The sequence below is a fragment of the Nannospalax galili genome, unplaced genomic scaffold, assembly GCF_000622305.1.
Source record: "Nannospalax galili isolate Female #2095 unplaced genomic scaffold, S.galili_v1.0 scaffold450, whole genome shotgun sequence".
Classification (NCBI taxonomy): domain Eukaryota; kingdom Metazoa; phylum Chordata; class Mammalia; order Rodentia; family Spalacidae; genus Nannospalax; species Nannospalax galili.
In genome coordinates this window covers 2,817,044-2,833,931 of record NW_008329134.1, presented here as the reverse complement: position 1 = coordinate 2,833,931, position 16,888 = coordinate 2,817,044, and the positions used below count along the sequence as shown (strand labels likewise).

General features: G+C 38.8%; 1 protein-coding gene across 1 annotated transcript; it reads right to left on the bottom strand.

The window, feature by feature from the left end:
• Positions 1 to 4,869: 4,869 nt before the first annotated feature.
• On the bottom strand, positions 4,870 to 13,557 carry Prps1l1 (phosphoribosyl pyrophosphate synthetase 1 like 1). The gene is given in 8 exon segments (XM_017797959.1): positions 4,870 to 4,952; positions 4,955 to 5,080; positions 5,083 to 5,464; positions 5,467 to 5,522; positions 5,525 to 5,669; positions 5,672 to 5,753; positions 5,755 to 5,840; positions 13,474 to 13,557. Coding segments are annotated over 8 exon segments (1,044 nt in total).
• Positions 13,558 to 16,888: the final 3,331 nt, after the last annotated feature.

The window sequence follows — 16,888 nt, the reverse complement described above, 5'->3', positions numbered from 1 at the left end:
CTCTAAAGTGACAAAAGCTTTCTTTTTCACACTATTTTTTTCTAACCCTCATCAAGATTTCCTTTAGCAGGTATATTTCTATTGATAGTCTTTCCCAAGAAATCTAGCCTTTTCTCTCATACACTCTAAAATTCTTCCAGCCTGTACATGTCTCCTATTCCAAATCCACTGTTACAGTTTCTGGTATTTGTTAAAGCAGCAGCCCACCTCCTGGTACCAGAATCTGTATTGATTTCTAGAATTGTAACAACAAATGACCACAAACTAGATGGCTTTAAACAATAGAAATGTATCTTCTCACAGTTCTAGAGGCCAGTGTCCAAACACCAAGATGTTAGTGTTCTTGCTTCTTTTGGCAGTCCCTGATAGCCCGCTCTCTGCTTTCCTAACTTCTGAGCATACCTTGGTTTTCAAATATCACTCCAATCTCTGCCTCCATCTACAATCACCCTCTCCTCTGTGTCTTTATCTCTCAAATCTTCCTGCTCTTCCTACTTATAGAGAGGGCTATTATTGGGTTTAAGGCCCTTCTTAAATTCAGGATGACCTTATTTCAAATTCCTAATTTAATTACACTTACAAAGATCTTTATTCAAATAAGGTCACTTTGAAAAGTTATAGGAATTACTCTTGGATATATCTTTTGGAGGTATACTATTCAACCACTAAAGCCTGCCCTCTAGGTTTCCAAAATTATGTCTGCCTATCACAAAATACATTCACTTCTTAATATTTCCAAAATATCTCTGCTTATTATAACATCAGATGGCAGAACCCTGATAAGAGAGCCTAATAGAAGGTGGTTAGGGTCCTTGGCCCTTCCTCTGTATGCTTCCTAGCTGCTATGAGATAAGTTGTACCTTACAACTGACCATTGACTGACTATGAGGCCAAATACAAACTGTCTCCTTTTAAGTTGGTTTTCTTATGTGTTTTTGTCACAATGATGAAAAACTAACACAAAGAGATCACTGGCTCCAAATTTGAAATGCAGTATGACAAACTAAACTGAGTTTCAAGACTTAAGCATGATTGTCTGTGGCTTGATATAGGCAAATTCCTATCTATAAATCCTAACCTCTCAATGTAATGGCATTAGGAGGTAGGGCCTTTGGCATTAGGAATCCTCATGCATAGGGTTAATGCCATTATAAAAGAGACTCTGAAACCTCTCCTCTGGCAGTGTGTGGATAGTTGTCCATGCTGCAGGGAGTAGGCCCTAACCAGATGTGGGATTCTGACAGCAGCTCTAGTTTGGATTTGTTTTCCAGCATTGTGAGAAGTTTTTGTTGTTTATAAAACATCCAATTTAAGGCAATTTGTTACCGACACATGAAGGGAGCAAGACAAACCTCTACCTGCTTGTACCGCAGCTCCAGCCTCTAGGCTTACATCAATTGGCTACATCAGTCTCTAGGCCTAGGCCAGTAGTGCACTCAACTTCTAGGCCTCCGCATCACTCTTGCTAGCCCTACCCTTGACGCCATTCTTCCTTTCTCTGTCAGAGTAGCTCAGATTTGCAGGTGATGAGCTCTATCAGTGGGATTTTCTGCCTGTGGAATCCTGGAACTCATGACTCAGGGTTTTCTTTTATGAATTCCAAGATTTATATCCTGTTAAGAAGACTTCTCCACTGCAAAAAGTATAAATATCATTCCACATTTCCCTTCTGTGCTTTACAATTCTGTTTTTTTGAAAATGACCATTCCTCCTGCTTTGTAATTTTTGTGCACCATTTCATGATGACATGAAAGTTCTTTCCCAGTCCATAGACAGTAACTTAGCAGCACTGATTGATCAGTACATTATTCATGATAGATCAGTTTATCATATATGTGCATATTTGATTTAATGCTATTTTTACAAAATTTTTCATCTCTCCACATGCACATACGTAGTAGTGTACAATTTCTACTTTCCTCCAATCCAATACAGTAGACTCTACTTTTCACTAAGGGGGCCCACTACTTAGTTATCCTGGTATATATGGGTTATTTACTATGCAAATGGTCATTCTTCATTTATTTAGTATTGTGGAGGAAGTTTGAGACTCATTCCCCACTTCAGAGAATCCGAGTAGACTACGGGAATGATTGTCAAGGCAGGATATCAGGAAAGCACCTCCATAGGGACTTCATGATAATGATTCTCCTACAGAGTTGATTCAGTTTTGTGTTTCTTTCCAGTAACACGTCAATCTCTCCATTAAATGGGGCACATGTGTACTAAATTCCTGTAAGTATCATGGGTGCATTTCAGAAATCTAGGCTCTGCAATATTATGTGTACTTTCCTGCATTGATATCCCATTGTTACTGCTGAAGCTTTATGCTTTAATATATTACAATAAAACACATTCTCAAAAAGACTTTGACCATTTTTACTTTCTTATTTTTCCAGATGATCTTTCAGAAAAGCCTGTCAAGTCTGCTTTAAGAATTTTCATTGGGTTTATGCTAACTACCTGTTTTACTAGGTGATTTGAAGAAACTGTCACGATGCAACATTTTTCTTCCCAACCAGGTTTCTAGTGTACTTATTCAGACATTTTTGATATTCTTTAGTTATTTTTTTTCAAGTTTGCTTGGGGGTTTATTACTAGTCCTAGATTTAATTGTTTTAGGTTATGGCTATATAATATATTTGCATAGTACTTTCCTCTAACAGGAAGGCCATGGACAGATGCCTTCTTCCCAAACTTGGTTGCACCTGCTTGTCTAGGATCATCCCAGCTAAGCTTGTTGACTGTCACCCCTGTATGGAAGGAGGGGCAGGGAGAGGCAGCCGCACCTTCCAACCAACCAGTCAGCCCTAGTTGCACTAGGGAGAGAGGTTAAGAGTATATAAACTGAGGAAGCCAAGGGGAGGGGCGCTCAGCATTTTGTGTGACTGTGGGAAGTAATGATCCATGCCTGGATGGAAACTTTCCAGTGTGGCCTTAGGAGGGGAGCACCTACACATCTGTAAGAAAACCTTCACCCATGCTTTGTAAGTAAGTCCAATAAACTCACTGGCTTCCCAGATTGCAGTTTGCTTGATTTGTTGTGGGGACTAAGGGACGAGAGGGTTGGGCATCATTTGCACCTCCCAGAAGGAATTTTAGCTATATATGTAAAAAGGCGGGGAGGGAGAAACTCACTGTGTAGCACAAGAGGGCTTCAAACTATCAATCCTCCTGCCTTAGCTTCCCAAATGCTGGATTACAGCAGCTTCAAGTAATACCTTTTTTAAAAACTATTTATTATTTTTATTTTGCGTGTATGAGTGTATTGCCTGCATGTAGGTAAGTGCACCCATGTCGTGCAATGCCTGCAGAGGACAGAAGAGGCCGTCAGATCCCCTGGAACTAGAGTTACAGTTGTTAGCTACCATGTGGGTGCTGGGATTTGAACCGGGTCTTCTGCAATAATAACCAGTGTTCTTAACTGCTGAGCCATCTCTCTAGCCCATCAAGTAATACCTTTTAAAAGCACTCATATTGGTAAAGTTTCCTAATTTTTTAGTACTAAAAATTAAAATGCCTTAATATTGTCTTTGAATTTTAATGAACAAACACAGAAATTTAGGTTAAAAATATACCTTCAGAACTGCAAAAATCACCCAATAGTTCAAGTGAGAAGCCTAACATCAATTTGAATATTGCTTCTTTAAATCTATCTTGTTTATGCTTTACCCTTGGAAACTCTTGGGGCTCTTTTCTAGTTTCTTGGACACGAGAAATTTCATACAGTGTCCCTAGCCACACAACTCCACATATATATGGTGAGACCATACTGGCTTTCCTTAAAAGAAATGAGTATCTTCTTATAATACAAAGCTAAGGTTATTTGAAAGGCCAATCACAAGGAGAGAAGATGAAAAGTTAATGTAAAAACAGAAAGGCATTGCAATGCCACCTGAAATCTACTACCACAGGATAGCAGGTAACTACAGCAAAATATCTAATGTGAACATTAGAGAGATCAGAAAGTTTGCTTTCCACAGAATACAGTATACCGAACATTTGAACCCAGTTGCATATTTGCCTATGAATAGGATGCCTGGAGGGAATGCTAAAATGAAGGGAAAGAGCATAATTAAGAATCCAAGATGGAGGTGGGGGTTGGAGAGATGGCCCAGTGGTTAAGAGCACTGGCTGCTCTTGCAGAAGACCCAGATTCGAATCCTAGCATCTACATGGCAGCTGACAACAATCCATAACTCTAGTTCCAGGGGATTCAATGCCCTCTTCTGGCATCTGCAGGCACTGCACAGCATGGGCACACTTACATACATGCAAGCACAACATTTATACACATAAAAATAAATTTAAAATTTTATAAAAAGAATCTAAAATTGGTCTCCAAATAGATTGTGACAGCTGTCTCAAGACATGTTTGCTGTACTTTGCTGTATCCTCATAATCATCCCAATGGCTGTTAAATGTTTGAGAGTTCAGAAAGCAGGAGGAGGTGCATGATTGCCCAGGCTGCTTGCTGTAGCTTAGTCTGGGCACTTGTGGACTTGTGACATAGGGGAGTGTGTGTGTTGGTAGAACAAGTGGTTTTATAACTAGTGTTTCCTCAAAACGAACTATTTAGTTATGCAACATACTGAAAAATCTGAAATCTTGCAGAACCTGCATTACTGTAAAAGCTACAAGGCTCATAAAATCAAAGGAGCTAGGCTAAGACAACCAGTCAGGAAGTCTCTGCCAATTCATTATCTCCTTCCTCAACTTAAGATGTGCTCTAACATACCTGATTAGGATGTAGAAAGCCAATGGGTCAAACTGTGTCTTCAACTCTTATCAAATTCAAAGACAAAATAACTGTTTATTTTTATTTCATTTCATTGCATTTTAAAATGGAATAACCTATAATTCATTCTGTTACAAAGGAACATGGCTGAACAGATCGGAAACAGATTCCCTATTGTGAGTTCTCCAGATGACTTCTGAAAGAATCTTAGAGCTATCACCAGGATTTTGGAGCAATGCTTCATCTTGACCTTCTGAGGCAGGGTATTAGTGACTACAATTGCTTCAAGGCATGCACATTGAGCAATGACTGGGCCAGAAAAGATTTCATGAGCCAAAAAGGATACACTCTTGTGGCTCCGACTGAGAAAAGTTTGTCACTTGCATGGGAGATTGTACTACGTTTATCAGTCATGTCATTCACAAGGATAGCCACTTGATCCTTCACATCATCCACTAACACCATGTGGTCCAGGTCATTGACCTTTATCCATTGCCTGTGAATCAAGGCAAAATCCACATTCAAATGATCTGCAATGGAAGTGACTCTCTTGGCTCCACCAGCATCTGGTGAGACACTGGTGCAGTTTCTCAATTCAGAAACAGTCTCTCGTATTCATATCAGGACAGCCGGCTCTGCATATAAAATGTCTACTGGAATATCAAAAAAGGTCTGGATCTGAGAAGCATGTAGGTCCGTGGTGATGATGTAATCTGCACCTGCTATATAGACAGCATATTTGCAACAAGCTCCGCAGAGATGGGCTCCCTGCTCTTGTCTTCCTGGGGAAGCACAGGATGACTACGGTAACCTGGCTGGCTGAAGTGATCTTGCAGGCATTAATCATGATCAGACAGACACTCCGTTAAACCATCACTGATCTCCCACAACCGCTCTGAACTGTGTACATACCCTTTCTGCGCACACTCTCACACCCATTTTCATGCAGGTCTCCTAGTTGCTGAATTTCTTGGTCACCACCTTGCCTAGCTCCAGGCCCAGGCAGTTGGTGAATCTGGGATAAGTCCTGCTGGGAACTGCCGTTGAAGGTTTTGATGCTCCGTATTTTGATCAAAATGGTCCCAGGAACAACTTGTCCAGGCTTTACCAGATTGGAGTGGGAGTCTCACCACAGGACTAACAGCTTCCAGTTATTGCTCTTTCAGTTGTAATAGCCGTTACTGTCCCTTCTGCCACGTGTCTTCTGAAAACAAGACAAACAACAACAACAAAAAAACAAAAAAAAACAAAAAAAAACCAAACTTGATTGGGATTCTTTTTACATTCTCAGGGAGTCAAGATTTTCTAGTTCATGGAAAATTTACTGTTGTGTCTAATTTCTTGGGAATACTTAAATTTGAATACATTAAAACATAAAACAAGTCCAGATAGAAAGTTTGAGGCTGCAGAAAATATGTGCAAAATGTTGTTTTAGATCATTTCTTCAAGTGAAGAAAGACAAAAAAATTGTAAAATGGCATAAATAAGCAATTTACATTGAAAACAAAGTGACCAATCAATATTTTAAAATACTAATAATTGAGAAACTGCTGATTATTTTAGCACATCAACCAGGCCAAAATTATAAAATAGTATTTTCTAATAGAATGTGCCAACATGTAGATTTTTATGAGGGTAATTTGAATGCATATTTTGGCTTCTTAGGGCTACTTTTGGGGATCCATTACAAAGAAAAGTTTGCAATATCTTGATAATTGTGGTGTTACTGTATTTGTTCATTCAATACCTATTCTGTAAACAACTTCTGTGTTTCCATTGTCATAGTTCTGCAGATGTGTCCAATTTGCAGCCCACAGACCTCATGCATCCTGGGCCAGCTGTGAATGGAGCTCAACACATGTGCAGATGGCAATGTCATGAGGCAGTGTCTGAGTCTGACACCTCTGTCAGAGGAGAAGATGATGAATGACAGATACTAACTACCATAGGCATGTTTATAAAAGCCAAATCTGGAAATCAGAAAATATTCACCAATAAGTAATTATCAAGGAATTTATCATACATAGAAGAGACTGATTCAGGTGTAATTACATGGAAATGTCTCCAAGAGATTTTCAGAGATCAAAGTCAATGACATGAATATGTATGGTATTATATATTTAAAATTGGGTAATAGTGAAAGTATTAAATAAATATGAATGTCCGGTTTGAAATGATTATCTTTTGAGAGGAGCAAAGACTGAAGGAGTTGAGAATGAAAGGCTGTTACTATTTCTGCCATCTCTTCCTGTGCTACTGAACACTATTATTTTTGGTCATGAAGCATTTGCTGGAAAAGTTAAGTACAGAGCTTCCATAATGTACTGGGCATTTGAGTGCTGGGGCAAGAAATGGAAAGGCTCACAGATATCAAGAGTTTTAACAATGAAATTGCTGTTTCATAAAAAGAATGGAGCTATGAATTGAAGATCATACATTCACATCTTGCTAATTGTGTGCTTGACAGTTGGAAATGGAGATTGTTTAGACTAAAACAAAATAACCATGCATATTTTGATTTATTTATTTTTATTTTATGTGTACAAGTGTATTGCCTGCATGTATGTAAGTGCACCTGTGTTGTGCAGTGGAAGTGGAGGACAGAAGAAGGTGGAACTGGAACTGGAGATACTGGATGGTTGTTAGCCACCACGTGGGTGCTGGGATTCAATCCAGGGTCTTTTCCTAGAACAATCAGTGTGCTTAACCACTGAGCCACTTCTCCAGCCCTACCTTGCATATTTTGAAATTAGCAAAAATTGTTTAATATACTCAACTTGTGAGCTTTCTTGGTGGCTGGGTTCATGGATAGGCTAGGTTTAGAAATGCAGTAAGAAAGGGCAACAGGCAACAGCTATGAGCAAACTTCAACAATGTCCATGAAACACATTACTTGTCTAAAAATCTACTTTATATATTCAATGAGTTATTATTATAAAGCCGTATAAACAGCTAAAAATGCACATGTTAAAAATGCTACATCAGGGGCTGGAGAGATGACTCAGGGGTAAGAGCACTGACTACTCTTGCAGAGGATTTGGTTTTGATACCCAGCACCCACACGGCAGCTAACACCCATCCGTAACTCCAGTTCCAGGGGAATCTGACACCCTCTTCTGACCCCTGTGGGCATTGCATGACATGGGTACACTTAGGTACATGCAAACAATACACTAATACATATAAAATAAAAATAATAAATATTTTTAAAATGCCACATCAAAATAATGTACTAATGATCCAATTACATCTCTCTTAATATGAACATACATTTTCTTTTCAGTTCATATTCTTCATGGCTGACAGTGCATGTCAGCTACATGCCAGTGCATGTTCACAACCCTTCATTCATATTCTTCCTTAAAAATACCAACAGAATCACCAGAGTCAAACAATTCATCCTAAGCCAGTTATATACAGTGATTTGCACAGAAAATTCTGTACCTTAATTTAGAAGCACTAAAAAGTACTTGCAGCTTCAATTAAATTGATTTTTCTTTTAGCTTTCTCAGTGTGACACATATTTTCAAGTTTTTAATGAAAAACAAAACAGATTTTTAAATAGATTTAATATTATTCAAATAGACTTAATGTTAATGTAAACATTAAAATCTATAGCTAGTTGTATTTTTCTTGAGGCGTTAAGTAGGAGATATTTTTGTCTTGCTGTTAATTTTGCTCCAAGATCTGGCTGTTGCTATACCTCATAGTTCCAGAGCTTCATCTGGAATTATATGTTAAATATAGAAATGGCCTTAGCGAGTACCCAGTCATAGAGATGTCCCCATTCACTGAGATCCAGAGAAATGAAGCCATTGATGATGTTCTGATTTATCAGAGATCACTGTGCATTAGACGGTGGGATTCCCGAACTTCTAAGAATGGCTTTTATTGCTGTCACTGCAGGACTCGTCTCTCTACCCCCAGTATTTACTTGCATGAAATTTTCTTACCAAGTGACTACAAGAACAAATATGAAACTGAATATTTTTGCTTAAACCAACCTCCAACATTTCCAGAAAGAAAGAAATCATCAGATTATCTTTGTTAGTCTGACTTTTCTTTTACTTGATCTATTGGAAGGAGTTTTCAAACTGTTTACTTTGTTCTGTGGATTGAGTGAGACAATTGTCTTAGCATTGACTGCCTTTGGTAAAAGTTACCGGTAGGGATGCTTCCTATTGAACAGCACATTCTTTGTATTTGAGGTATTGTTTCTTAATAAATTGCTCTAGAAATGAAAATTATGATAGGGATAAAAAGCTCCATTTTTCTGCTTCCCAAAGCAAGCTTGTTCAAATGTCATGTCTACAGATCTATGAGAACTGTTGTGTTTTGAAGGTCTTCTGAGTCAACCAGAATATATGTATTTCCTTGGTAGTAGTTTCTTGCTTTACTGATCATTCTTTTATCCTTCACAATTCCAACATAAATAATTCAAAGACAGCTCTGATGCAGCCTGATCAGTTAAAGAGAAAAGAAATCCAAGCAGTTCTTTCAGAAAGCAAAGGAAAATGGTTGTATTTTAAGTTAAATAAATGCTTTCACTAAACACACTTTCAGTTGACAAAATGCTAGATGTTTAGGTGGCAATTATAGTTCTTTGATAAACTGTCAAATCCTGTCACAACACATGTTATAAACAAGGACAGATTTAGATGTCCTTTATGACAGCTTTGTGTAGGTTGGGAATGTGTGGCAGTTAATTTCAAGCAAGGAACATATTTTTCTTTCCAACCCTTACCTGCTTGTTTATTGGGAAGGATTTCTTTGAGGCTTTAATCTTATTCATTTGATGCACAGTTCCAGATATTACTGTACCATTACCTTCCCTCATTTATTTTCTTCATAATAATCACCCACAGTACTCTGAGAAAACAGTTTCTCATGGAGATTCACATTTGGACTAAATACTTTAAAGTTTGTTTTGTGATTGTTTACAATTGAAATAGACTACAGTGTGTGTTTATCAAGCTTTTTTGGCTAGGAATCTGTCATCTTATATAATAGCTGTGTAGATAACAGGTAAATAAGGCTGAAGGAAACAAATTGGAGCTGGAAGAAACTGTGTGCTTCAGAAATATGTCTTTGGTTCTTAGTGTTACTGTAGACTTGTGGAGGTATTTTTGAAGTGTACTTGGAGTTTCTTTTAAAAGTCTGGTAAATTGAACAATACAAGTATAAAATAATAATCTTGGAGGAACAATGAGGCTCCATGAGCTGAATAATGATCATTGTAGTGACAGACAAGGGAGTATGTAAAAAGATCCCATAACTATGACATTGTAAATAATAAAATATCCTCCTGGTATTTATGTAAAATAATTTGAAGTATTTTAAAGAGGGTTCTGTGATAACATTTACTTTTTCATGTAGAATCTGTTTTATAGAATTAATAAAAATGTGTTAATTACATTTTAAGAAAATACAAACTCAATTTATGCTTTTGAAATCTCTTACCTTAAAGATACACTTTCTTGATGCTTCAAAAGGCAAAGAGGACGCTCACCTATGAAAAAGCCAAGCACTATCACAAGGAATGCAAGCAGATGTATGGAACTGAGATTTGAATGGCTAAGGCGGCAGGAAAAGCTAGCACCTTCTGTGAGCTTGCAGAACCCAAATTACATTTGTCATCAGAATCAGAGTTATCACTATGGTGTCATCTGCATGAGGGATCTGATTTATGAGATCTGCACTGTTGGACAACTCTTTAAGGAAGCAATAACTTCCTGTGGCTCCTTAAATTTTCTTCTCTTTGAGGTCAATGAAGGAAAAGACAACCTCTTCTACGGAAAGTGAAGATGTTGGCAACAGGGAAGATCAGATCAATGGGCTTCTTAGAAGGATGAACTAAGGTATCTCCCACCACATTTTTGTAATCTGGTCAGTTAATAAACATAACTGCTTGACAAACTGAAAAAAAATGTACTTTTCCCCCTCAATAGTAAACATTTATTCATCTTGTGATTTTTTTCTTTGGTTGGGGTTGGTTGGTTGGTTTTTTTTTTTTTTTTTTTTTTTTTTGGTCTTTTTGAGACAGGGTCTCTCTGTAGCCCCAGCTGGCCTGGCACTCACTATGTAGACCAGGCTGGCCTTGAATTCACAGAGATCCACCTGCCTCTGCCTCCTAAGTGCTGGGATTAAAGGCATGCACTACCATTCCCAGCCTCGTCTTGATTTTTTTTTTTTTTTTTTTAAGCATTGGGATCAGCCATGCATTCAGGTAAGTGAATACTGCCTGCAATGTGTAGGATGATTCTGTGTTCTCCAGCTCCAGAGGAATCAGGGCTGCTTGGAGGACTTGTTAGGATGCAGATTCCCAGCTTCTAAGCAGTCCTGGAGTTTGTGTTTCTAACCCGATGCTAGGTGATGCCCATGCTGTCCTTCTGGTGACCATATTTCCGAGAATCTGTTTCTCTGGAATTTCAACTTTATTAGCTAGGTGCTTTCCATAGCATTTCGTATTGTGTGTTACTGTTTACAGAGTCATTGGCCTCCTTAGACTTGTCATAACTGACATTAGATTCTTGTAATAACATCAACATAAATCTGCTATATCAATCTTATGTCTTCCTCCACTTCCCACAAACCCCATTGAAGTCTGAGGTGCTCCATAAACTGCTTCTTTCTAACTTTGTTCACTTCAAGATTGCTTTTATTACTTACTTTCATCCCTTCTTGAGTTATTTGCTGTTCCTTTTCTGACTTCTTGAGATGTAGGCTTAGCTTGCTATTTATCACCGTGGAAAGCTGTGCACATCTCTACGTATTGTTTCATCCCAAGACTTTTGCTGTGTTGGGGACTCAACCAGAAGCCTCAGGCTCGCTAGACAAGCACTCTATCTCTAAGCCAAATCTCAGTCTAACCGAATAATAGAAGTTTGTTTTTGTTTGCTTGGAATTTTGCTGCTGTTGTTTGTTTGTTTTTGAGACAAAAATCTCACCCTGCAGCACAGGCTAGCCTCAAACTCATGGCAGACTTCCTGCTTTGGCCTACTGAGTGAGTTTGTTTTCATTTGTGTTTGGAATAGGATCTGCTATTTTTCCCAGGTCAGTCTTGAATATGTTGGCTCAAGCTAGCCTCTTGTCTGGTCTCCACAGTGCTGCAATACTGGAACTATATGCTTACAACACTACACCCAGCGAAATTTTATATGTAGTGTTTTGGTAACATTTCTAATATTGTTCAGATAAAACTGTCTTTGAATTTTGATGGCACCTTATTCTTTGTTTCAGGAATTTAAATGTCCCCTTTCTCTTTCTCCCCTTCCATCCATCCCTCTTCTCTCTCTCCCTCCCTTTCTCCCTTCCTGCTTTCTTCCCTTCTGTCTTTGACAGGTCTCACTCTAGGCCACCCTCAAACTTTTGATTCTTCTACTTCTGTCCCCTAAGCACTAGGCTTACAGGCCTGGACCATTATGGCCATTCACCCCCATTTTTCTTCTTTTTTTTAAAGACTTATTTTATTTCTAATTGTGTGTTTGTGTGTGGGGGGGTTGTAAATGCACATACACGCTATTGACCACTGAGCTATCTCTCCAGTCCTGCAGTGTGTGTGTGTGTGTGTGTGTGTGTGTGTGTGTGTGTGGTGTGTATGTGTGTGTATGGGTAAGTGCACATATGCGCTTTTGACCACTGAGCTATCTCTCCAGTCCTGCACCTCCTCCCTCCTTCGTCATTCCTTCCTTCCTCCTCCTCTGTCTGCAGATTTAATGTTATTTGTGTAGGTCTGTAGCTTTTTTAAGTGATTACATTTTAAATCTGTTTTCTTGAATCTGTGTATTAGTGCTTTTTTAAAAAATCAGGTATGCAAGCATCCTCATGATTTGTCTCTTTAACTATTTCCTCCTTTCATTTGATATTCCAATGAAACATGATACGTCTTTCAGTTCTGTTTTCCATGAACCTGTCTTTCATGGTTTTTCTCCCCTTCCCTTTGTTTTCTTTGTAAGTCTTTCTGGGCTGCATTCTGCATCCTTTCATCAGACCTGTGTTCAGTTTACTTATCCTTTTCTTTAAAAAAAATGTGTGTGTGTGTGTGTGTGTGTGTGTGTGTACACACACACACACACACACACACACACACACATACACACCCCACAGCAGGACTACAAATGTCAGAGGACAACTTTGCGGAGTTGTTTTCTCCTTCCACCTTTACATAGGTTCCAGGGATCAAACTCAGGTTTCCAGGGTTAAGCGGAGCCATCTCACTGGCCTTGCTAGTTCTCTTCACTCGGATCTGCTATGCTGTCAACCCAACTTACTGAGTTTTGCATTTTAGTTGCTGTAGTTTTCACTTGGAAGGCATTTTATTGAGTGCTTTTGCAGTTTTGCTGCGGGCAGATATCTTCGAATTTGTTCTTGTTTGACATGCTTTTAAAAAACATAGTATGAGCTGTGTCTGATAATCCCAATCTGAACATTTTAGAATATGCACTTTTTTTCTTTCCCATGATAACTTTTCTCCACTTTGGTCTTTGTCTATGTTTAGATCTGTACTGTCATGCTAGTAGAAATTTGAAGAAATTGTTTGAATTTGAAAATGAAAGTTTCATCTTTCAGAAAGAACTTCCTTCTGAGTCTTGCTTGTACTATTAGCTCGATACCACCTTAAGTCAGTAGAGTGCTCTAATTTCCTAAGATTGTCCAGGTGATATGCCCCAGATTCAGAAGTACCCATGGGAGCTCAAGGTCACACTTCACAGAGATCCCCTCTTCTCTCTCCGTACCATTTCCATCTTGCCTCTGCTGTGCTTACTGTTATCCTGCTGTGGACTGGGGGTGAGGGGTTTCTTCTGCTTCACAATGGCCATGAAGACAGAAAGCTCACAGGACCTAATTTAATGGGTTGAAGTTTCCCTCTAGACTCCAAACTTTGAGTAGACCCTAGGTCTTAACATCTACAACCCTTAGTCAATGACAGCTTTTAAAATTTTTTATTCAGTTTTTATTTATTTATTTATTTATTTATTATTTATTTGTTTTATGTTATCTGAGTATTTTGCCTGCATGTGTATATGTGCACCATGTGCTTGCAATGACCATGGAGACCAGAAAAGGGCATCAGATTCCCTGGAACTGGAGTTACAGATGGTGGTTATTGGCCATGTGGGTATTGGGAACCGAACCTGGATCCTCTGTAAGGACAGCCAGTGTTCTTAACAACTGAGCCACCTCTCCAGCCCCATGCCAATGACATCTTTATAAATGGACCTGAGATTATAGCTTGTCTTTGTTTTTCCATGAAGAAGTGTGATGAACCTATCCTTGTATCCCGTCCCTGAAAGGTAGAGTCAGCGAGCAGCAACTGCTATTGTCAGTAAACACCTGTAGCCTAGAGAGAATCCATTTTGGAAGACGATTGGCAACAGAGACTGTAATAGTGACTAATAAAGACATCATGATGAACAAATCTGTGGGATCATGTATAAAGTCAAAGGAACTATTAATCTGATTAATCTAACAAACTATCATAAATAGCTCACCGTAAGACACAGCGATGGGCTAGTTTTTAGGATTAGATCTTATAATCTTGGGCCATGATAATAGCAATACATTTACAGTTCCAGTTTAATCTTTTTGTCTGATAGCACCTTGGGAATCAGGGATACTGTGGGGTTTGCCTTATACCCCAAGCCAGTGATCACAGACACTAAATACATATCACAAATCTGCATTCTATATATTATCGTCTAGAAATTTATCTTTAAAAAATGTTATTTGCGATTGTTGTTGACTTTAGCAGTTTACATCACCAACAGTCACTTTTAGCGTAAATACATTCTGCTTCGTATCCTTGTATGTTAATTGACTTCTTATCAATTCAATCCATGAACCCTTGCTTCAAATAAACTACAATGAGAAAGAGAAAACAGTTTATTAGTGTCAATCTACTTTATTCCTTTTGTAGACATGAGAAAAAAAGGATCTGCTAGTGGCTAAGTGAATTCATGACCATAAGCTAATATTTTCTTACTTGAAATTTATGTATTTTTTAAAGCAATATTTCACTTTCAATAACTTAGAATGATTTATCTTTTTGAAGCCTAGAAAAATGGTAATAAATGGTTTTTCTAAGTAGGAGTAGTATAGATAGAGTTGACTTCTGATCTTCTTCAAGTTTAATCTGCCTGCAGAGCTGGGGTTTGGGGTTATAGATATGTAAAATAGGCTGGTGCCATACCTAAGGGACTAGAATCCTGGCTGGGTAGTTTGATATGTGGTTAAATTTGAGTAAATTATTTAATGTCCCCTTCATCATGACTTCCTTCCTCACCTATATATAAAATGGAAAACAACAATCTCTAAGGTCGGTGAGGATAAAATAAGTAAAATAATTGCAAACCATTGGAAACTTTATATAGTATATCATATGTACTTTCTAAGTGTACGTTCCAGCTTGTTTCTCCATTACTGTGACAAAACACTCTGACCACTACCAACTTGGGGAGGAAACGGTTTATTTGTCTGACATCTCCCAGGTCACAGTTCATCCAAAGTAGGAACTCAGGGCAGAAACCTGGAGGCAGGAGCTGGAGCACAGGCCATGGAGGAATGCTGCTTACTGGCTTGCTCCCCTAGCCTGTGGGCTGGGCCCTCCCACATCACTCAACAGTCAAGAAAATGCCCCACAGACATGGCCACAGGCCAGTCCAGTGGAGGCAATTCCCCAATTTGGGCTCCCTCAACCCAGGTGTGTCAAGTTGACACTAAAGCTACCCAGCATAGTGTACATTTTATAAAAATTTACAAATATTTAGTGTGTGTATGTGTGTGTGTATGTGTGTGTATGTGTGTTTGTGTGTGTGTGTGTGTGTGTGTGTGTATGTGTGTTTATGGGGAGGCATGCACATGCCATGGTGCATGTGTTGAGGTCAGGAGATAACTTGTGGAAGGTGGTTCACTTCTTCCATCATGTAGGTCCTGAGGATTAAACTCAAAGTGTCAGGCTTGGCTGCAAGCACCTTTACGTGCTGATCTATCTTGCTGGCCCATGAACACTCCTTTTGTATATAGGACACAAATCGGTGTTCACAGCTTCAAAAAGTGACATTAGAGTCCTAGTCCTTGTGAGGAACTCTGCAGGCTCTTTTTTCCCCCTCTCACAATCTTCCATCTGGAGGGGCAATCACAGTGCAGTGGAATAGGTAAACAAAAGCCCCAGTGTGCCATCTTAAGCCAGTGGCATTTTAGCCCAGGATCTCCTTAGTCAGGCAGTGTAGGAAAGGCACCATGCAGTCATAACCTGAACAACAAGGTGAGGATAAAATTTTGAACCAATCAGTGGAGCGGTGCTCCACAAAACTGAAAGGTAGACAGTGTGGCCTGAAGAACAGCAGCACAATGACCATGGATGGTATGGTGTGAGGTCAAGAGGGGTCTTTATGGGTGCCTCTGGAGGACTTCCAGGTAAGCGTGGAGCCTGGAGGTGGGTAGGATTTGATTTTCTTCATGGTCTGGGGTGTGTTCTTATTTACTTTGAGGCCATGTGGAAAATTATTGGTTAAGCAACAGAGGATGATATCTCCTTTTTCTCAGTCAAGGAATAAATGTAATTTAAACTACTGGTCACAAAATTCTGAACATTTTAATGTTTGCCTTTTTAAAAATATTTTTATTATTTTTATTTTATGTTTATGAGTGTTATGCCTGCATGTAGGTAAGTGCACCCATGTCGTGCAATGCCCACGGAGGACAGAAGAGACTATGAGATCCCTTGGAACTGGAGCCATGGACAGTTGTTAGCTGCCATGTGGGTGCTGGGATTTGAACCCAGGTCTTCTGCAAGAACAGCCAGTGTTCTTAACTGCTCTGCTGAGCCATCTTTCCAGCCCCATGTTTTCTTCTTATAGCTCTCCATTGTCTTAATTTTTGTATATTTTATTGAAACAAATGATTGATAAACATGATCTTCTTTTGACGAGATTCTATAATAGTAAGTCGTTCCTCAAAGTAAAACATCACTGAAGTATTTAGAATCAGAAAAAATATGCCTTATTTATAATATTCTGGGAGAGGGAAATTCCATAGACTTTTTTGATGATTTTCTTTTAAATATATAAACCATCTGGAAAATTCTCTTATGTCTTGTTCTTGGCTAAAATTTAATTTCATTCTTATTTATTCAGCTCAGTGAAAAAGAAC